A 22,293-nucleotide genomic window follows, 5' to 3' on the forward strand; every position below is an offset into this window, starting at 1 on the left:
GGGTCTGGGCCGTGTAGGTTCTGCGGTGCTGGGGCTGCCAGGTGGTTCCGCTATTATTCTGTGCTGGAGTTGCCACTCGAGCGGCCGGTCGAGTATCCTATGGCTCGGTGTTGGTGTAGAGGAATGTAACTTTGAAAGCTGGGCTGCGGGTTTGCTCAGGGATGTGCAAAGCTTCTGCGGGATGGGGAGCGAGCAGCCACCCGCTGCTGTGCCCTCGTTGCTTCATCTCCCTGTTCATCACTTCAGAGCTGCTGCTGTGTTCAGCTGGAAGGGTTCATCCCATCTAGATCAACTGCCGCAGCAGCTTTCATCGTTCCCTGGTGTATTCAGCGTGGTGAGGTGTGCCAGCCTTGCTGGGATCACCAGCTGGCCGCGTGGCATCTGCTCTTGCTTTGGGGCAGCTTGCTTGTCAGACTGTGCTACTTAGTGAATGGATGCGGTGCTGCGTTTTCCAAAGAGTGGGTTGTGATTTTCCTGAATTGCAACAAGTCATGGGAAGGCAGAAGTAGATGGGGAAGGTTTTCATTGTGGCCATGGAAGTAGTGAGGTGTTGTGGTATTGCTCTGTGGGCACACAACAGGAACTGGTGCTGTGTAGATGTCCCTGCTCACACTTTTGTATAAAAAACCTCTAGTTGTGAATAATGTCGCCCTTAGCTTCTGCATGCTTATTGCAAAGTGAAATTGTAATGTACTCACACGCTATGCTGTATTTTAACTTAGCTATATTTTGTCGGAGAAGAAAGCATTTAGCGTATGTGAAAGTAATTATTGGGTAATTTGAAAACCACATACAAGGATTTGAAGTGCGAGGAGAAACCTGTGACTCTGTTCTGCTGACTGGTTCTCTCCAGCCGTTTTCTGGCTTGTCAGTTGATTTACTAACGTGTAGTGAATAGCTTTTGTTTTTTCTCAGGGTCACTGTGAGTGCTGGCTGCACAAATAGTTATCCGTGACAATAACAGAGCAGGAAGTTAAACTAGAAATTACAAACAGAACAATACCTTTTTTTTTTTCCTGTTCAATGACATTGGACATCTTCAAAGCCCCATTTGTTACCCAAAATGATCATATCTGTAGTTTTAATGAGGTTTTCCAATTGAACTTATGAATGAGACTCCTGTAACTGATACTGCTCATTAAAGTGTAATTTGAAGGTTGCATTTAGTCTGGATAGGTGTCTATTGCACACACAGTATAAACAAAGCTTTTTTTAAGACAAAACATTAGAGCTGATGTTGTAATCAGCTGGTGCCTCTCATGGATGTTCTGTGATAGGCTGCCTTTACAGTGAAAGCAGAAAACTTAATTCCAAGCAAGTGTTCTTGAATACTTTTTTTTGTTGATCAGACGTTTCCTTCTAATGCGAGTAGCTGGTAATGTTGCTTAACAGATAAACTTAAAAACATTCGTTTTGTGAAGTAAGACTTTGTAGTTTGGAAATGTAGTTGCAAGATTGACTTGCATTGATAAAGCGATGTCTGTCTTAGCCTCAGTCTATGAGCAAGGTTAAGTTTTTCAAGTGTTTTCAAGAGAAATGCTCATAGTTTATTATTCTTGCTAATATTTTCTGTATGGGAAGCAGGCGTACTGTATTTACCCTTAAGTTCCCTGTTCTAATTCTGGTAGTTATTATATATCCCTGATTGTTTTCAGCCAACTATTAGAATTTTCCCAGTGGCTTAAGTTGGCAACTTGAGGTCGGTGGTAATAAAATAGAAGCAGGAAAGAGAAGAGATTTGCACTCAAAGGGATCTCTGGGAAGAGGACTATCCAGTCCAAGGCAATTAGGTAATAAAAAATCACTGTGGTATGTTCATTAGTCCACAAGGGTTGTGATTGCGTGGGATCTTCTAGGTAGAGGAATGGGTAATTGTGTGGCAGATTAGGTAGAATACTATGAACTTCACTCATGGTTTGGACTGGTTTCCATGATAAATTAATGAATCTGAGCTTTAATTCATTGCTACTAGGTAAATTTTAGAAGTGTGTGCAAAGTTCTGAAGACTCCGTACAGGATAATTAAAATGTACATTGTCGTTACTTTTTTTTAATGTTTCAGTGTGACGTTCATTATAAAGGTGTCTAAATTCTGCTGAAGGAGTCAAATCCCACTTGAGATGCTGCAAACATAAAGTAGCTGGCAGTCCTCTGAAAGCCTTGCCTGAACAGCCACGGGTAGAGTTAATTTGCAAACAAAGCAGACAGGATGAAAATGTTGTAGTCTTACTATTTTGGGGCATAGGGAAATTACAAGAGGACTATTAAATGGAAAGGACAAGGCAAACAAATAAGGGGAAAAAATGGGTAGAACAAATATGGAGCTGAGCTCTTCAGGCTTAAGCTGTAGCTGTAGCTGTAGGCTTTGGGAGCAGCCTGTTGAGAGCAGAGTCCATCAGTAGGATGTTCCCCAGTGTCAGATGGGTGCTGTTTTACAAGCTGATCTCAGCCTGCATGGCTACCCTGCACCCTACTGCCTCTCATCAAGAAAAGTTATGGGGATGGAGAGAATGGGATCTGTATTCTGATAGGGACCATTTTATTACAGGGTTAGGAAGTGCATTTCTTTATGGGCTGATATTCATACAAGGTGTTGGCAGAGGCAGCAGCACTGTGACTGTAATGGCAATGTTGTCACTCTCCCCTGTTTTCTTCCTAATGTTCTTGTCTGTCATTTGAATGCTGTAGTAAGCAGATGAGTCTTTGCTACCATCACTTGTCTTTCACTGTGAAGATCTTTGAAGCAGAGGCTGTTTGCGCTGATAAAATTTATTGAAAGTCTAAGATTATACAACTGACATCAGCTCCTGTTGTGGTAACGTCAATAAAAGCTAATGGCAATCCAGTAAGAGGTGGTGTTTGTCAGTATGGACCAGGTACTTTGGCAGTATGCATAGAAAGTAATTGGCTTTCACTTCCTTGTATGATTCACATTTGTTTCATTGCTAATATAACAGTTTAAGATCAGGTTCTTGAGCGTAGTACGTGCTTTGCCACAGATGGCAGGACCTCCTGATTTTCTGGGAGACTTCCCAGTTTGTTGCAGCAGTGTTGAAACGGCTGGAGTTGAGTTAGTGGAAAAGCAGTGATGAGTATTGGAACCTAATTGCTGATGGAACATGTCTGTCTCTCAAACTCACTTTTGGCTTCCAGAAACCAATCTGATTTCTCAGTTTGAAGCTGTGTGGAACATAGACATGGAATGGTGTAAGTGCAAAGGGTCCTTAAAAATCATCCAGTTTCAGCTCCCTGCCATGGTCTGGTTGCCATCTGCCAGGTCAGGCTGCCCAGTGCCCCATCCAGCGTGGCCTTGAATGCCTCCAGGGATGGGGCATCTACAGCTCTGGGCAGCCTGTGCCGGGGCCTTACCATCCTCAGTAAAGATTTTCCATCTAACAGCTAACCTGAATCTCCTCTTGTCTAGTTTAAGATCATTCTGCCTTGTCCTATTGCTATCTGCTCATGTTAGTGGTGGTGTCCCTTCCGTTTATAAGCTCCCCTCAAGTACTGGAAAGCTGCAGTGAGGTCTGCCTGGAGCTTTCTCTTCTCTTGTTAAACAGAAGAGGGACTAATGAACAAAAATAACTTCCATAATGATGGAGGGCTGTTCAGTCATACCCTAGAAATTAAATGGTCTTTATGCTAAAGGAAAACATTCAACCAGATGAATCAGTTCTTCCGTAATTTGTTCCCTTTGTTCAGCACTGTTAAGTAAACGATGATGTAGTTCTGCAGCTTACTGTTTGCACTGACTTACAGGATTTGTGTAAGTAGAATTTGTTTCACATATTCCTTTTGAGGTGTCATGGTTTAATAATTTTGTAATTTTTTGCTATCAGTATTCCACATCATAACATCATATAAAGCATGAATAATTTTACTGAATCTGCAACTTATCAGAAGAAGACTACATCTCCCAGGGAACAACACGATAGGTCACGGGACCTGGACTCTATATTAACTCTGTCGCAGAACAGACTGACGTCTTTCGAGTTCTGGCGTTCAGGGGAGTGTGTGGGAGCCTTCAGCCGTTCGCCTAGATTTACAGTAGGCCTCTCGGTTACGGGACTCATTCTCTCTCCTATTTTGCTTGATTCGTTAGCTCAATTTCAATTATATTGTATTATATTGTGTTATCCTGTATTTCGATATAGTATTTAGTAAATAAGTGTGCCTCCTTAGATCGTTGCCGCTGTTTTCTTTTCCTAATTAACTTTTTCCTTTCGGCCTAGGGCCCCTCCGGGGCCTACGGCCCCCTGTCACGGACGCAGGTGGATTTTTAGTTCAAACCGTGACAGATTTTGGTGGAGGATGCGGGCAAATTGAGTTGCTGTTTTTCTGTGTTTTCTTCTGTTGCTCTTTTAGCTTTTAACAGAGCTACGAGTTTTTTTCCCTGTTAAGGAGCTATCTCGTGTTTGGGATTCTGCACCTGCGAGCTTGACCTTGAAAGTCCAGGCGGACTGCCAATACTCCGGTATATTTTATAAACACTGCTGAGCTTTGTTTTCTTTTACTTTTTTCTCTCTATTGGAGGAAAAAGATGTTTTCTCTACTAAATTTGTTTTACCAGGGACTGTGTGCCATTGGTTCCTTTTTTGAGACGCTCCGAACATATTGGGCCATGTTTAAGCTAGCCACTTTTTCTTATGGAATTGTAAACATGTATAATGATTTGAAAGCATGGTTAGCAATGCTCACTTCGTATCTGTATCCAGCTCCAGAGGGAGCAACTAATGCAACTAATTATACAGAAATGGTGATTTTTAAGCGTGCTCCTCTTTCTTTCTATGAATCCTTTATGCAGTTTTTGAATGATCAGTGGGTCACACTCTTAATCTCCCTGATCTTATTGTTGATTATTGTAATAATCTCACTCAGTATCTGGATTTATAACATCCGGAGGAAGTCTTCCCTAGAACCAGAGAATACTGAGTGGCAGGGAATTGAAGAGATTCTCAAAGGACAGACATCTTCAGTGTTATGGAGCTTCACTCCTGAACACTTGAAGAATCCTGAGAGTTTGATTGCATATTTGAGGCAGGAATGTTGTGGCTCAGGCAGATCTCAGGAGGCACAAATGATTTTGGGCCTAGCTAATGCTTATTGGGCCTTAGTCAATACCATTCCTGAGAGAGAGAGTCTTAGAGCTGAGGCAGAAAAACTTTGGACTGAGAAGGTAGAGAGAGAAAAAAGCTTTTGAAGCTGAGAGAAAAGATCTCCTGTACCAACGAGACTCAATCTGGTACGAGAAAGAGAGTCTTAGAGCTGACGCAGCAAAACTTTGGGATGAGAAGGTAGAGAGAGAAAAAGCTTTTGAAGCTGAGAGAAAAGATCTCCTGTACCAACGAGACTCAATCTGGTACGAGAAAGAGAGTCTTAGAGCTGACGCAGAAAAACTTTGGGATGAGAAAAGCTCCCTGCAATCCCAACTCAACACTCTCCAGTCTGAGCACAGTGCCCTCCGGTCCGAGCACGACATTCTCCAGTCCGAGCACGGCGCCCTCCGGTCCGAGCACGACGCTCTCCAGTCCGAGCACGGCGCCCTCCGGTCCGAGCACGACACTCTCCAGTCCGAGTACAGCGCCCTCCGGTCCGAGCATGACACTCTCCAGACTGAGCGCGATGCCCTCCGGTCCGAGCACGACACTCTCCAGTCCGAGCACAGCGCCCTCCGGTCCGAGCATGACACTCTCCAGACTGAGCGCGATACCCTCCAGTCCGAGCACAACACTCTTCAGTCTGTGCATAATGCCCTCCAGTCCGAGCATAACGCTCTTCAGACTGAGCACAATGCCCTCCAGACCGAGCACAACACTCTTCAGTCCGAGCATAATGCCCTCCGGTCCGAGCACGACGCTCTCCAGTCCGAGCACGGCGCCCTCCGGTCCGAGCATGACACTCTCCAGACTGAGCGCGATGCCCTCCGGTCCGAGCATGACACTCTCCAGACTGAGCGCGATGCCCTCCGGTCCGAGCATGACACTCTCCAGACTGAGCGCGATGCCCTCCGGTCCGAGCACGACACTCTCCAGTCCGAGCACAGCGCCCTCCTGTGTAAGTGCGTCGATCTCCAGGTCAAACATGACTCTATTGACTCGTTGTACACTGACCTCAAGGCCGACTACAACGCCCTCAAAGCCAGTCGCAGCACCCTCCGGTCTGTGTACGACGAGCTCCTGTCTGACTACGACGCTCTCCAGTCTGAGCACGACGCCCTCCAGTCTAGTTATAACGTCCTCAGGGCGGAATGCGACACCCTCAAGTCTGAACCGTATGTACTCCAACTTAACCAACCACCGGGGGCACCAGATACAATGTTGGTTGCCCCTGTAAGAGGGCGAAAAACAAAACGAGTTTCAACTCAGATAGAGAAAATGCAGAAGGAGTTAGAAGAGCGGAGGGAGTTAGGAGAGCAGGACTCAGGAGAGCAGGGGGACTCAGGAGAGCAGGGGGACTCAGGAGGTCAGGGGGACTCAGGAGAGCAGGAGGAGTCAGAAGACCAGAGGAAGTCGGCGGAGCAGAGGTTGTTAGAGCAGTATAAGAAGATGTTAGAGGAGGAGAAGAAGTCAGAGGAGCAGAGAAAGTTAGGAGAGAGAAAGTTAGGAGAGAGGAAGAAGGAGGAAGGTCGCCTGGAGGAAATAACACAAGCGTCAGAGTCAGGGTCAGAGTCAGACGAGGAGCCAAAAGCTAAATTTTCTTTACGAGAATTTCTCGAGTCCAAACTTATAGATGGGGCAGCCTCATCAACACAGCTGCCAACATTAACACCTGAGACTCTTGATAGAGCAAAAGGTGAGCAAAGTATTACGACCATTATTGATCGATCTTTTAAACTGAGTGAAATTCGAGATCTGAGAAAGGATTTCACACGTCAGCCAAAAGAAAATATGGTCACTTGGTTACTTCGCTGCTGGGACAATGGTGCCAACAGTGCGTGGCTCGATGGCAGTGAAGCTCGCCAACTGGGTAGCATTTCCAGGGACTCACGTGTGGACAGAGGTATAGGCACATGCCAAAATCGGTCCTACACCCTCTGGAAGCGGATGTTGATAGCGGTAAGAGATAGATTCCCCTTTAAACGGGACTTGGAGCCTGAGAAAAAGAAATGGACTGATATGGAGAAAGGTATCCAATTTTTGAGAGAAAGGGCTCTGGTGGAAATGCTCTACAGCCCCCAGTTCAATCGTAACAATCCAAACCAATTACATGATCCTGAAGCAGTCCACGTTCCACGACAAATGTGGCGTGACTTTACAAAGGCAGCTCCAGAAAAGCATGCCAGTGCACTTGCATTGGTATATGGCAAAGGGGAAAGAAAGCCCCTTGTAAATGAGCTAATTAGCAGACTTCAGGAGCTTGAATTATTTATAAGCGCTACAGAAGTTAAGCTTTATACTTCAGCCATTGTCCAAATGGGAAAAAAAATAGTGGAAAGGTTAGACAAAGTGGAGGAAACACAAAGTGATATTATTGACAAATTGGCTAATGTGCCTGATGTAGATGAATCCACGGTGGTACCAGATGATGGAAACCAGGATTTCCACGATCGCCTATTGAGAGAGCTAAACAACATGAGTTCCTCTCGACCTGTATCATCGAAAATCTCAACCATAAAAAAGAGACGTCCTCGTATTCAAGCAAATGACAACGATAAGACACCTCGTATTCAAGCAAACGACAATGATAAGACCATACGTTTTGCTTTGTTGTATTTCTTGAGTAATCATGGGGAGGATATAAAGAAGTGGTATAACTCTTCCACTTCTGCACTTCAGGCACGAGTGAAAGAATTACAATCCAAAACAACCACCAAGGTGAACTCTTCCAAACGGGGGAAAGTTCCAGTTGCTGCAAGCCGCCGAGGTAAACAATAGAGGGGCCCTGCCCCCAGCCAGGGGGGGGAAAGGGACAACAGAGTATACTGGACTGTGTGGATTAAGTGGCCTGGCACATCTCAACCACAGAAATATAAAGCCTTGGTGGACACTGGTGCACAATGCACCCTAATGCCCTCAAGTCACCAAGGGACACAACCAATTTATATCCATGGAGTGACTGGGGGTTCCCAAGAATTGACTATGTTGGAGGCCGAAATAAGCCTCACTGGTAAAAACTGGCGAATGCACCCTATTGTGACTGGTCCAGAGGCTCCATGTATACTGGGAATCGATTACCTTAGGATGGGATATTTCAAGGATCCCAAGGGGTATCGATGGGCCTTTGGGATAGCTGCTGTAAACACAAATGGTGTTAAGCAGCTGTCAACTTTACCTGGTCTGTCAGATGATCCTTCTGCTGTGGGGTTGCTCCAGGTAAAAGACCAAGAGGTACCAATTGCCACCAAAGTGGTTCACAGACGGCAGTACCGCACCAATAGGGACTCATTGCTCCCCATTCAAAAGCTAATTCGCCAATTAGAAAATCAGGGAGTGATTAGCAAAACGCACTCGCCTTTTAACAGCCCCATATGGCCAGTGCGTAAAACCAGTGGGGAATGGAGGCTGACGGTAGATTACCGTGGCCTGAATGAAGTTACACCTCCATTAAGTGCTGCTGTACCAGACATGCTAGAACTCCAGTATGAATTGGAGTCAAAAGAAGCTAGGTGGTATGCCACCATTGATATTGCTAATGCCTTCTTTTCCATTCCATTGGCTGCAAAATGTAGGCCACAGTTTGCTTTTACCTGGAGAGGTATTCAGTATACCTGGAACCGTTTACCCCAGGGGTGGAAGCACAGCCCAACAATTTGCCATGGATTGATCCAAGCTGTTTTGGAACAGGGTAATGCTCCTGAGCACTTGCAGTATATTGATGACATTGTGGTGTGGGGCCATACAGCAGCAGAGGTTTCCAAGAAAGGGAAACAGATAATCCAAATTCTTTTGCAAGCTGGTTTTGCCATTAAGCGCAGCAAGGTGAAGGGGCCTGCCCAGGAAATCCAGTTCTTAGGTATAAAATGGCAAGATGGACGTCGTCACATCCCAGCAGATGTGATTGACAAAATCACTGCTATGTCTCCGCCCACAAATAAAACAGAGACCCAATCTTTTCTGGGAGTAGTGGGCTTTTGGAGAATGCATGTCCCAAACTACAGCCACATAGTGAGCCCCCTCTATCAGGTAACACGGAAGAAGAATAATTTCTCATGGGGTCCTGAGCAGCAGCAGGCTTTTGAGCAGGTAAAACAAGAGATAGCCCGTGCCGTGGCCTTGGGGCCAGTACGGACGGGACAGGATGTGAAGAACATCCTCTACACTGCTGCTGGAGAGAAAGGTCCCACCTGGAGTTTGTGGCAAAGAGCCTCAGGAGAGACCCGAGGCCGACCCCTAGGATTTTGGAGTCGAGCATATAAAGGGTCTGAGGAGCGCTACACTCCGACTGAGAAGGAGATCTTAGCCGTGTATGAGGGGGTTCGGGCTGCTTCTGAAGTAGTTGGGACAGAGGTTCAGCTTCTTCTAGCACCTCGCTTGCCAGTAATAAACTGGATGTTTAAAGGACAGGTTCCCTCCACCCATCATGCTACTGATGCCACTTGGAGTAAGTGGATTTCATTAATTACTCAACGAGCTCGAATGGGAAAACTCAGCCGTCCTGGAATTCTAGAAGTGATCATGGACTGGCCTGAGAGTAAAAAAATTGAAACACCACCTACAGAAGAGGTATCACGTGCTAAAGAGGCACCACCATACAATGAGCTACCAGAAAACGAAAAGAAATTTGCCCTGTTCACAGACGGATCATGTCGTATTGTAGGGAAGCATCGCAGATGGAAAGCTGCTGTATGGAGCCCCACACGACAAGTTGCAGAAGCCACCGAAGGTAAAGGAGAATCAAGTCAATTCGCAGAGGTAAAAGCTGTTCAGCTGGCTTTAGATGTGGCTGAACGGGAGAGGTGGCCAATGCTTCATCTTTATACTGATTCATGGATGGTGGCAAATGCCTTATGGGGGTGGTTGCAACAGTGGGAAAATGATAATTGGCAACGAAAGGGTAAACCTGTTTGGGCTGCTGAACTGTGGAAAGACATTGCTGCCCGAATAAGGAACATTGTTGTAAAGGTGCGCCATGTAGATGCTCATGTGCCTAAAAGTAAGGCTACTGAAGAACATAAAAATAACCATCAGGTTGATCGAGCTGCCAAAATTGAGGTGGCTCAAATAGACTTGGACTGGCAGAACAAGGGTGAATTATTCCTAGCTCGGTGGGCCCATGAGACTTCAGGTCATCAAGGAAGGGATGCAACATATAAGTGGGCCAGAGACCGAGGGGTGGACTTAACTATGGACGCTATTGCTCAAGTTATTCATGATTGTGAAACATGCGCCATAATTAAACAAGCCAAGAGGATGAAACCTATTTGGGGGGAAGGGCGATGGCAAAAGTATAAATATGGAGAGGCATGGCAGGTTGATTATATCACCTTGCCACGATCTCGCAATGGTAAGCGTTATGTACTCACCATGGTGGAGGCAACCACTGGGTGGCTCGAAACATACGCAGTACCCCATGCTACCGCCCGAAACACCATATTAGGGTTGGAAAAGCAAATCCTGTGGCGGCATGGCACTCCGGAAAGAATTGAATCAGATAATGGGACCCATTTTAAAAATTCCCTTGTAACCACTTGGGCCAAAAATCATGGCATTGAGTGGATTTACCATATTCCCTATCATGCACCAGCTTCTGGTAAGATTGAACGATTCAATGGGTTATTGAAAACTATGTTGAAAGCAATGGGTGGCGGAACGTATAAAAATTGGGAGAACCATTTAGCAGAAGCCACCTGGTTGGTCAACACTCGAGGATCTAGTAATCGTAATGGTCCTAACCAATCCAGCTCCCTACGTACCGTGGAGGGAGATAAGGTTCCTGTAGTACACATAAAGAGTGTGTTGGGAAAAACAGTTTGGGTCCTTCCAGCGTCTGGAAAGGGCAAACCTCTCCGGGGTACTGTCTTTGCCCAGGGACCTGGGTGCACATGGTGGGTGATGGACAAAAATGGGAATGTTCAATGTGTACCACAAGGGAATTTGATGTTGGGGGAGTGCAGCCAATGATTTTCCTGTAAATATATAGGTAGAGTCTCAGAAAATATTTCAATTAGGTACAGAATAGTTCAATTAGGTATAGGACTTAAGATAGAGTGGATTAATGTTAAGGAAACACTTTTTCTCTATATACCTTAATTAGGCATTCTGTAAGCAAGTTTTCCATCTGGACTCTATATCCTGCACTGGCCATGCATGTGTAGAGCACACATGGAAAGAAGTATAAGTCAAAAGGAAATCTGCTGTGGTGGCTGGGAAAGGATGAGTGCACCTTGATGTGGGGGACGCCCTACTAGCGCTGCCTTTCCCCTCTACCGCTGACATGTTTTCCTTTTTCTGGCAGTTTTGCCATTTTTTTTTCAAAATTAATAAATAGTAAATTAGGTTATAGAGTTTTGTTCTCAAATTAGGGATTTGTATGGAATAAATATAGATTGTTGAGAAAAAATAAGGTTGCTGATTATTCACAATTATACATATGAGTGTGTATGTATGTATAAATATAATGTAATGATGTAGAATAAGGGGTGGAATGTCATGGTTTAATAATTTTGTAATTTTTTGCTATCAGTATTCCACATCATAACATCATATAAAGCATGAATAATTTTACTGAATCTGCAACTTATCAGAAGAAGACTACATCTCCCAGGGAACAACACGATAGGTCACGGGACCTGGACTCTATATTAACTCTGTCGCAGAACAGACTGACGTCTTTCGAGTTCTGGCGTTCAGGGGAGTGTGTGGGAGCCTTCAGCCGTTCGCCTAGATTCACAGTAGGCCTCTCGGTTACGGGACTCATTCTCTCTCCTATTTTGCTTGATTCGTTAGCTCAATTTCAATTATATTGTATTATATTGTGTTATCCTGTATTTCGATATAGTATTTAGTAAATAAGTGTGCCTCCTTAGATCGTTGCCGCTGTTTTCTTTTCCTAATTAACTTTTTCCTTTCGGCCTAGGGCCCCTCCGGGGCCTACGGCCCCCTGTCACGGACGCAGGTGGATTTTTAGTTCAAACCGTGACATGAGGAAAGCAGGTAAATGACGGTGTGAGGGTTTTCCTGTAACACAATGCCGCGTCAAAATGTAGTTTAGCAAGCCATGCATGTTTGATTAATATTGTAAAGGAGGATTAGTGTCTATGGCAGTAAATTACCCAAACAGGAGTGGATGAAACTAAATAGGAATATTTTCTCATAGCTGTTGGTTTGTGACGTGAGAGCTTTTATTTCTTCTGGGAACGGATCCAGAAGCACGAGCTTGCGCTGCTTGGATCTTCCTGCTTCATATCTTTGCAGTGTGTTGAAGGATTTCAGCAGAAAGTACCGTCTCTCCACCTATCCTGTAACTTACTTGCTTATCTATGATTCTGATGCCAACTGACCTTAAAAACCTTCTGTTCTCCAGTGTGAGAAGTGAACAAGATTTGTCTGTTTGCTTGCCAGAATCCAAACTGTCACACGACAAATAGACACCACCCTGAGAAGGGAAGGTTTGCCAAGGTTTTGCTTTTTATTTTCATCAGTGATCTTTATTCTTCAACTATTAATTTATTTATTTTTCTTTTGGAAAATAACTTTTTGAAGGGGAAGGTAAGTCTAAACTTCGTGTCTGCTCCTGGAGCTGTGATTTGCTGGATCCCATCATAGGTCAAAGAGGAGAAAGTGTTTTAGCTTGTGCATTTCATGCTTCTGGCTTTTCCAATGAAGTGTGACTGATAAGAAATCTATAAACAGCCAGAACCTCAAACCACAAACCAAACCAATGATGTACACATCTGATTTGATAGAAGAAGTTTCTTATGATTTTGGAGTTTGAGATGGAGGAAGTGGGTGGATTGGTGTGTTGTCTGTGCACCCTTGTGTGCTACCTGCATAGCCCTGGCTTGCTACTTGTACACCTGTAGCACGCATGTGCACCCCATCACACTCCAGAGCATATTGTGTACCACAGCAGTCCAAGGAAATCCTGACACTTAGGCTCTGCTGTGCACTTCACAACTCAGAGGAAATAAAATGGATAATGATGGAGCCAGTGGACTGTCAGTCTTGGGCATATTGGAGTGTCTTAGTGAGCCTACAGTCTTGAGGTCTTCAAAAGAAGTAAAAGAAAGAAGTGGTGGTTCTGTTATATCATACATCATCATGATAAAATGAATGTGTAGACAATTTTCTAATTATAATGTAAGACTTAATTCAGTCAATCATCAGTGTTTACGTGCAGATCTGTTCACAAGTCATCATGCAAAACCTGGACAATGTTTTACACCTGTATGTCTTTAGAGTGTCCAGGATCTTTAGAGGTGAAAATGGTGTCAATCATGAGCTTGTTTTGAGCAAAGGAGAAGACTTTGGGGGGCCTGTAAAGCCAGACAGATGCCTTAAAAAGGCACCATACAATTATCTGTTTGGAAGATCTCTTTTCTGTGTGTGATACTTTCTTTACAGCAGCAGAAATTAAGTGAAAACCACTCAAGACTGAAAAGTTGATTTAGAGTGTAATGTTAAATGAACTCCACTTTTCTGGGAGTGGAGCTGAGATTAAAGCAAGGTATCTGATAGTTTTTGCCAGATCTATCATGTTATTTATTCATTTTTATTATTTTGTATTTGATGAGGTTCATTTCTTTCCATTTTGTGTGTGTGTGTATATATGTGTATGTTTTGTAATTAGGTCTGAAATTAGTCTACCTAGGATTGTGTTACTGGAGCAGCAGAGACAAAAATAAGATTTCTTTCCTCAAAGCTAAGATTTGTCATGTCTTACCATCACAATGAAGCCTTTGAAAATCCAGACTACCACTTCTCAGAGACGCTGGAAGTTGACAGGAGGTGAGTTGATTTCATCTTGCTGTTGTGACTGTGCCATGAGAAATCAAGTAATTTATGTGCAGGGCAAACGTTTTCTCCAGAATTTTAATTTGTAACATGCTTTTAATACCTCCTTTATGTTTGCTTTCTCAGACACAAGTTTTTGAAGCTGTCACAAAGAAGGTGTCAGTCAAGAGGAACTGCATGCTTGTTTTTTACGTTAGAAATTTTATCAGTTAAATTTAAGTTTTATAGCATAGATGTTGTGGATGTTATTGATTTCCAGTAATGTTTACTCATCTTAACTTTTCAAGCACTTGTCCTATTTGGGTAGGCTCCATGCCAACTTCAGGTGGAGAAAAACATTAGTTTTTCTAATCATTTCATGGCCAAATTAGAATTTTTATGTTGAAGTTCCAAATATTAGTATCTGAATTTCTTTTTTAATATAATCAATTTTTATGATAATAAATAACAATTTAATAAGCACATCTATTGAAAGGTTTTATGGCACTCAAGGTTTTCCATTTTCTTATTCACACAGCAGGAATTCTCAAAAGAATCTCCTCTCTCACCAAAACCCCTACGATTCATCATACAGTTACCAAGGAGAGCAAAGAGGGGGAAGACAAAATCATCCTGCAGCCATACCAATGACTTCCCTGAGACATGACTCTGAATACAGTGCAAGTTTACCAAGAGTTGAAGTCGTGAGCAGAAGTCCATATGGAAGAGCCCAGGGTATGTAATTTCTCATATGAAGGTGCTTATAAACAAGTCACAGCTCACACTGTCCTGCAGGTAGTACTGCCATTCTGGAAGGCTCGAGTCTCTGCACAAATCTGTGTTTGTTGGCAGTGGATTTTTTTTGCCTTCTTCCTAGGAGTCCAGATGTTAAATTAACAAGTAAGAGCACTGACTATTTTATTAACACATCAGTAAACGCTTTCTTTTATGTACGACATAATTAATTGAATAGTAGGATGTACATTGGAAAGAGAGATAGAAATGTTGTTAATGTTGTGTAGATCCTGAGTAGGATATATTGCCATACCTATAGTAGAGCTGCGTTTAATCACAAGGTCTGATATTCTGAGTGTGTTAATAATCCATAGCAGCGTGCAACTTTCTGTGTAATTCTGATTGCCTTCAACAGATAATCATTCCTTTGAGCCTGAGCCGGAATTGGCATACAGCACAAATTCTGCCTTCAGTCGCCTGGATGACCCCTATACTCAAAGATTGTCCAGTGCATCAGAAGGTAAGACACACAGACTGTGCTGAATCACAATACTGATGTCAGTCTCACCCGAAAGCCTGCTTCACGTATGAAGATTTTCACATAATGAAAGGACTCTGAATACATGAATTATATTTTACTATATAATTGTAGCTGAATTTTACAGTGTTTCTGAAAGTGATGATCTCTGTTCCTTGAGCAATGAAAGCTGCAATACCTGTCCCTTTTAACTGAAATTCACAATAAGCTGGTCGTCATAAAATAAACTTACGCAATTATTTGAAGCATACTGTTGGAGAAAATAAGAGGAGGATAGGATGTATTTTTCAAGATTGCCTTTAGTTACTGAATTTGTTACTATGTTGTCTAAGTGTAAATTGTTATAGCGGTAAGTAGAGATTTATGTTAATGACATAGAGTGGACTGAAATAATACAATCTGAGTTCTCTTTTAGACCAGCATAGCCATCTATCATCCGTTTTCTGGGAAGAATCTGCTCTTCCCATATCCTGTAATCTCTCTGTTACAGTTTGTTTCCTGCCTAATGCTTCTAGAATGTGATTAAGAGTTATTTATTTATTTATTTTTCTTCATGGGAACAGTGTTTGATTTAGGATTGGATTTGGCAAAATCTTATGTTTATATAAAATAGTAACTATATTACTGGTACCTGGAAATGCCTCATCCCACAAGTGACCATAGAGATGGTCCATTTCCAAACACTAACACTCCTGTTGTTTTTTTAATACCAGGTAGGAAGGAGAGAGTGCATTTCCAACATAATTACATAGAGGTTCAATGTGTAGGTGCTGAAATTGCATCCATGTGGAGATACAGATTCTTTTCTTTTTCGGTGCTACAAAACAAGTTGACTTAAAGTAGAAATGACAGTGGTACTTTCAGATCTAAGTAGTAATTTGAATGTCTTAAATCAGTTTAGCCTGGGAGTATCCAGGCTCACTAAATGGTGCTTGTTTAGATAACTTCGTTCGGAGACGCAGCAGAAGACCATCTGACATCATGGCGTTTTCAACCCTGTCTCAGGCAGCTCCAGTGTACAGAGAAGGTAGGAGTTTAGAGAAGTGTTTTTATATGAAGTAACATCTTGCACAGTTATACTGTGGTTGATACTGTTCTTGATTTATCATCAGGATTGCATGTAGTTTTTCTGTGGTTACAAGAGCAGCTTGTTTTCTGTTAAGGCTAGTATTTCATCTTCTGTGCTCCCTAGCACACGAGGAATATAAGTGAAGTAAAATGCAGCGTGATTTCTTGTTAAGAAGTTCAGCTGCTCTTTTTGTAACTTATTAGGATGTGCTTGACCAGCTGATGATTTATTTCAGCCACTGTTTGAGTTGTCTTATGAGAAAACAAGGTGAATGTCAAGTAATATCTCTGTCTCTTTTACTAACATGAACTGAAATCACAGAATAACCCAAAAGCTTAGATTTCAAGTTGATACGTAGTGTTTTAGAAATGTGACTCTATATTGACCAGCACTTCAGAGTTTGTCAATGTTTTCTCTTCCTTTACAGTACAGCTCTTTGTATTAGCATTCAACAAACAGTAGACAAGTGATACTTGTATTTTAGTATGCAGTGTTGTGCTACTTCCATGTGTTTGTATTAGAGTACTGGTAGAAATAAGGATATTCTAGACAGAATCATTAAGTCTTAGAACCTTACGCACATTAGAAGCTGTGAAAATGGGAAATGATATTTATATAAATTCTGGATTTTTTAAAAATAAAAATTACTATTTTATCATCCCCAAATTTGAATTTCTCGTTATGTTTATGCAGAGGAAAAATTAGTTGGAAGTCTTGTAAACATGTCCAAGCGTGAAAGGATTAAAGCGATACAGAAAATGCCAGAAACCATGAAAAGAAAGAGAGAGATCAGGTAAAAATAAAACCTTATCTGTTTAGTTTTGCAAGCAGTGTAGTTTTTGACATCTAGCTATCAATGATGTGTATTTGCCAGCTGCTCAACTTTGCTTTGTCCCTTTGAGTATGAAAAAACTAATAGTACTTGTTTATTACCTTTTAAAAAGTTAACATCTTGCATGGAGAAGTAATTTAAAGATGGTTCAGTGTCCTGTCTCTGGGTGAGAAGACTCTCGTGTAATATAAAACACAATAGCGAGGCCATGCCCTTCTGCATGCAAGGTTGTCTTGTGACTGTTATTCAAAGGAAATTTGAATGCTGGCTGTTAAAAACGGAGAAGAGAGCACATGATTTCAGCCATAATTTTGATCATTGTGTACATTTATCTAATACATGTGAATATATTTAGATATTGTTCCTGGCAGTGACATTCTAGAGCAGTTGGAATGTGGTGTCATAGCTCAGCTTGCAATGGACAAAGTCCATTTTAGCAGCTAACACAAGAAGAACCAGCAGAACCACCTCGAGTTGTATTGGCTTGGTCATGAGCATGTTTGCAGCAGCTTCTTTGGCTTCTCATTCTAATTATAACGCATGCTATAATGACTGTCACTCCTTTCTCTTGCTTTCCCACAGGAATAAAGTTCTCAGAGAAATAACAAAGAAATCAAGGGGCCGCAGTACTCAGTGTGGCTGCTGTACGCACTGTCTGCATAGAGCAAGAGTGGTGAGTGTCAGGCATGTCAGTAGGGAACAGCTGGGGCGAGCACTGTAGCTGCAGTGTTGTTACCATCTCCAGAGGTATTGGGCATCTTGTCACCTTACTTCCAAAAAAAACCACACACAACATTTTGTTTCTTCACTGTTCATTGATAATGACTTGCATTATGTAGGAACAGTGTTTAAGCATTTTATGGTACATTTAAAGGTGGAAATCTGTTCTCATCATCAAAATGGAGCTGTAAATATGTGCGGGTGTGTTATGTGGATGTGAGTCCCGTGTAAGGCTGCTCACTGTGGCTCACCTCTCATCTCTTGTCCTGTAGTCATTTCGGCGATTTAGAAACAGCTTGTCAGAATATTTTTACCGACTGAGTTTCTGGCACAAGACTCTGAAGATCATCGGTGGAGAGTTTGGAACCAGTGTTCTTTCTTACTTTATTTTCTTGAAATGGCTGCTGAATTTCAACATCTTCTCATTCCTCATAAACTTTGGTTTCATCACAATCCCTCAGTTTGTTACAGCAGAACCAAATAACCTTTCATTCACGGGTCTGGAGCTGCTCACTGGAGCTGTAAGTATGTAACAATGGATGTGTGTCGTTTTTCTCTGCAACAGATCTACTTTAAAAACTCATGGAAGTGTAGAAACTAATTATTTCTTCTTAAGAGATGGAGGGTTAATTTTTACATGGTTAGAACAAATATTTCATACATACTTGAGGAAAAGAAACTGCATCAAGTGTTGACTCAAAGTGCAGTATAGGTGTTCTGATGAATTTGTCTTAATGCAGATGGTTGCTGTGTTCAGCAATGTGGCAAATCTTTTTCATTCTCGTAGAAAGCAGTGGAAGGGCAGAAGTCAGGTTTTGTGGCGACAGCTACAATAATCTTCAGGGGAATGTATTTCCCATGCTAGTTTTCCTCTAAAAACACAGTTCAGATTTCAACATGTGATCCTGAGAATGTCGCTTATTTCTAAAGCTTTGCTCTTCCAGGGAGCATGCAGATCTTTGTGTGGCAGCTTGTTGAGCTCAGTGTGGCTTGTAATTAGAAGGAACTTCTCAGTTTATGGAGATCTTTCTATCTGGGGCATAAAATCTCAGGCTATTTGGAAAGAAATGCTTTGTTCTAAGCGTGGACTTGCTCCTTTTCTTTCTATCTGTGACTGTTTTAAGAATTGTGTCCATTTAATTGTTGTTAAATGATTTCTCTGATTAAAAAACAAGTTTCTACTCCCCCCAATACTTAGTTGAGAAGAAATGTTTTTTTTAAGAAAGGTGCCTGCCCTTTCTTTCTAGGGCTGGTTTTAAAGTTGTGTATTTTGTAGTGGTAACGCTGTGTAGTTTTGCAGAGTACGGTCACTGTTGCAGGAGTTCCGCTGTGATGTTGTAACTCAGCTTAGAATGTCACTTGTTTCATTCCTGGTTCCTTCATAGTTTCAGTTTTTCAGTACAGAACTTTTGCTCCTAAGAAGTGATGGTGCCTTTCCCTCTTGAGAATTTTTCAGAAGATACCAAATCATGCAAACATTGATTGCTCACAATCATCCATATAGAACAAATCTTTTATGTTCCCCTAAAAGCTCTCACAGCTTTTGGGGGATACAAGGAAAATAAAGGACCTAATATTCACAGATTTAATTATTCCTCTGAGTTCACTGTACAGAAAGCTCCCACATGTGAATTAAGCCTTAGATGATGGTACTTCTAGCAAAAGTTCTGAATGATGTCCATATAATTTCAGGGTTATTTTCAACAAACAGTACTCTACTATGGCTTTTACACCAATGCTACAATCAGAAGAGTGAAGAATGGTGCATCTTACAACATGCAGCTGGCATATATTTTCACTGTTGGAATATATTTTGTCATCTGTTTGCTTATCTTGTTGTTCAGGTAAACTAGCTGTATGTTCTTATTTCACTTACATTAGCAAAAAAAACCAAACCCTGTATAGTTGGCAGTCATGGTTCTGTGGGCTTATTTCTGTAAGTTCTTGTTTCTAGAAGAAATTCTGCTCAGAGGACAGTCTCATGCATAAAATCCTTATTTGAAGAATGAAGAATAAGTGCAGAATACTAAGGGTCATGCAGTGAATCCCAGTTCAAAACAACTAATCTCATGATCCCCATTTGGTAACATGTTGCTCATGGTATTGACGTGTCCTTCTGAAACTAATGAAGTAAAGATTGTGAGAAGCAGCTGGGTGAAAGAACTGTGAGAGTTGTCTCATAAATTAAAAAAAGTCTGTTTTCTGTGTATTTTTATGTGAGATGCTCTGATGTAGACCTGCTAGTCCAGAGAAGGGAAACAAAAACTAACAAATCCCCATTCATGTTCTGCTGTGTAAACTTGATGGATTTTCCTGTATACACATCTCACAAACTTCATTCTCATTGCAGCATGGCAAAATCGTTCAGCAGAAACTTTATTAACCCTCAGACGTACTCTGGCAATGCAAGCAAACTTCTCTGCACTTGGGACTTCAACATAACTAATGAAAAAGCTGTGAAGTTGAAACAAAAGAATCTCAGTACACAGATAAAGGTAGAAAATACAGGAGATTCAAGAAGGTGCAAAGGTACCGAATCAGCGTGCTGGAGTCACTCTGCCAAAGCGTGTGCACTAATAAGTTTCTGGCACAGTGACTCGAGCATGATAGTCCGGTTTCCAATAAACTTAAGTCTTCCTGGCAGTTATGTTTAGTTTGGTTTGAACTCCTGGATTTCTCTTAGCTACTCATTTTTCATTTCTCTGTAAGCTACATGTAAATATTTATACCTATATGTTTTCCTATTAAATGAATCTCTGAGACTATTAAATATATGCTAAACAGAATATTGCTTCTGTTTTTCCTTTTTTCAATTTAACTGTTTTGTCAAACAAGAGCAGACTTGCATGAAATGTTAAATACAGTGTAGCTGTTGAGATAAACAATTTTCAGGATAGGAGCACAAAGCTGTCTAGTGAACGTTCCCACTATACCAGTATTCTAGAGGGGGGAAAAAAATCCATCAGTCTCTTAGGCAGTTACCTGAAACAGGTTTACGCTGTCGTGCAAGGAATTTTTCATTGGTATTTATTTCTTTGCAGGAAGACCTCGCTGAAGAAAACAAAGAAGCTCTAATTTTTTCTGTAACAGAGAGAATTGTTCGTTTTCTTATCCATCTTGGGTCATGGGCTGCTTCCCTGGGAACAACAGTAGCTGCATGTGCTGGCGTTTACTTCCTCTCCATTAATAATCTGCGGGTAAGAACTGATTTTGCAGCCCCTCATCCCAGCAGTTGTTTGCCTCAGCTTGTGGCTGGCCTAGTGTGCAGCTGCTGCCATTAAAGAGCAAGAAGAAGACCTGCCTCTCCTTCATCCTGCAGATGATTTTTAAAATGGGGCTCCCACCATGGTCCTGTGTAACTCATAGGAAGGGGATGGTCACTGTGCTGCTGGACAGACATGGAACTGTAAAACAGGATAACCTCTAATCTGATAATATTTAAGGATGTGCGCCAGGTGTCTTCCCTGTGGTCACAACTTGAGGCAGCATTTCAGCAAAGGTTCCAAGTTTGGGGTTAATTTTTATTTATTTTCTTCCTTCTCTCAAAGCTCTTTATGAAGGGGTATGGAAATGACCTGGAGGGCCAAGCTGCCATGTTGGTGCTACCCATTGTTACATCCCTCCTCAATGTGTTCATCCCATTCTTCTACTCATGGCTTGGAAACCTGGAGAAATTTCAGAATCCCAAAAGCAAGATATATGTCGCTATTGCCAGGTATTTGATGCTACCTCCACTTAGTGCTTTTTGGCTGGCTCTTCTTTTTCACGGCACTGTACCTCTGTGGTGTGGTGGGAAGTAGTGAGCTGTGGAGCAGGTAAATTCAACTTCCCAAAGGCTTCTGTGTAATCTTACCTCAAAGTTCTGTTGGCCTCCTGTAAGCCTTCTGTCTGGAGTGTTGCACCACTGCATGAAGACTGGCCCTCGTTTCCTTCCAGTTAGCAACGTGGTGACCCTGGGCTCAGCTTTGTAGCTCCCATTGATGGTGACTGGTCTGTGGGCCTCCTGGGGGAGGGAAATGAAGTGCTAAGAAAAGTAAGGAGGTCTGACCTCACTGCAGGTACCTGGAGTTAACACTGTAACCTGTGTTCCTCAGACCTTCCTTCTCTGTGGAGTCTCTGCCCACAGCCAGTGACCTATTTAGCAGAGGCCTGTGCTAAGGTTGCCCCACCTGTCCTTGATTCTTCCAGGATGATAGAGTAATGCAGCACCTGAGCTCCAAAGGTTGCTTCTGTTCTGGCACTATAGCATGCTGTTGTTGTAAAATAACCTCTGACCAGCAGTCATCCTGCCATTATTCTCTCCACTGAGGTTGCATACCAATTGCCAGTGCAGTGACTGCTGCTTTTTCTTTGTAGAACTATAATCCTGAAAATATCCATTATTGGAATACTGTGCTACTACTGGCTTAATGTTGTGGCTGCATCGGAGTCACAGGTAAAGTTTCAAAGATATATATCTTTGACTTACATTACCTCATTAAGAACCACTTTGATGACAGACCTTTCAAGCAAAGAGAAGTACCTGTAGT

General features: G+C 42.3%; 1 protein-coding gene across 6 annotated transcripts in view; it reads left to right on the forward strand.

The window, feature by feature from the left end:
- TMC5 (transmembrane channel like 5) overlaps positions 1–22,293 on the forward strand; it is a 32,293-nt gene that overhangs the window by 2,611 nt on the left and 7,389 nt on the right. For 3 of the 6 annotated variants that reach the window (XM_015877082.3, XM_015877083.2, XM_015877086.3), the window contains exons 2-13: positions 13,728–13,885; positions 14,409–14,605; positions 15,021–15,125; positions 16,084–16,170; positions 16,906–17,005; positions 17,627–17,717; positions 18,037–18,285; positions 19,457–19,608; positions 20,115–20,259; positions 20,806–20,961; positions 21,313–21,479; positions 22,121–22,199. In XM_015877082.3, coding sequence (XP_015732568.2) covers positions 13,812–13,885; positions 14,409–14,605; positions 15,021–15,125; positions 16,084–16,170; positions 16,906–17,005; positions 17,627–17,717; positions 18,037–18,285; positions 19,457–19,608; positions 20,115–20,259; positions 20,806–20,961; positions 21,313–21,479; positions 22,121–22,199 — 1,602 coding nt within the window. In that variant the 5' untranslated portion in view covers positions 13,728–13,811. Of the gene's footprint in view, positions 1–70; positions 3,800–12,083; positions 13,886–14,408; positions 14,606–15,020; positions 15,126–16,083; positions 16,171–16,905; positions 17,006–17,626; positions 17,718–18,036; positions 18,290–19,456; positions 19,609–20,114; positions 20,260–20,805; positions 20,962–21,312; positions 21,480–22,120; positions 22,200–22,293 lie in introns of those variants that run through there. The other 3 variants (XM_085514160.1, XM_085514161.1, XM_085514162.1) reach the window with 3 other exon arrangements.

This window comes from Coturnix japonica, chromosome 13 (assembly GCF_054131305.1).
Source record: "Coturnix japonica strain WE chromosome 13, WE-NBRP24, whole genome shotgun sequence".
Classification (NCBI taxonomy): Eukaryota; Metazoa; Chordata; class Aves; order Galliformes; family Phasianidae; genus Coturnix; species Coturnix japonica.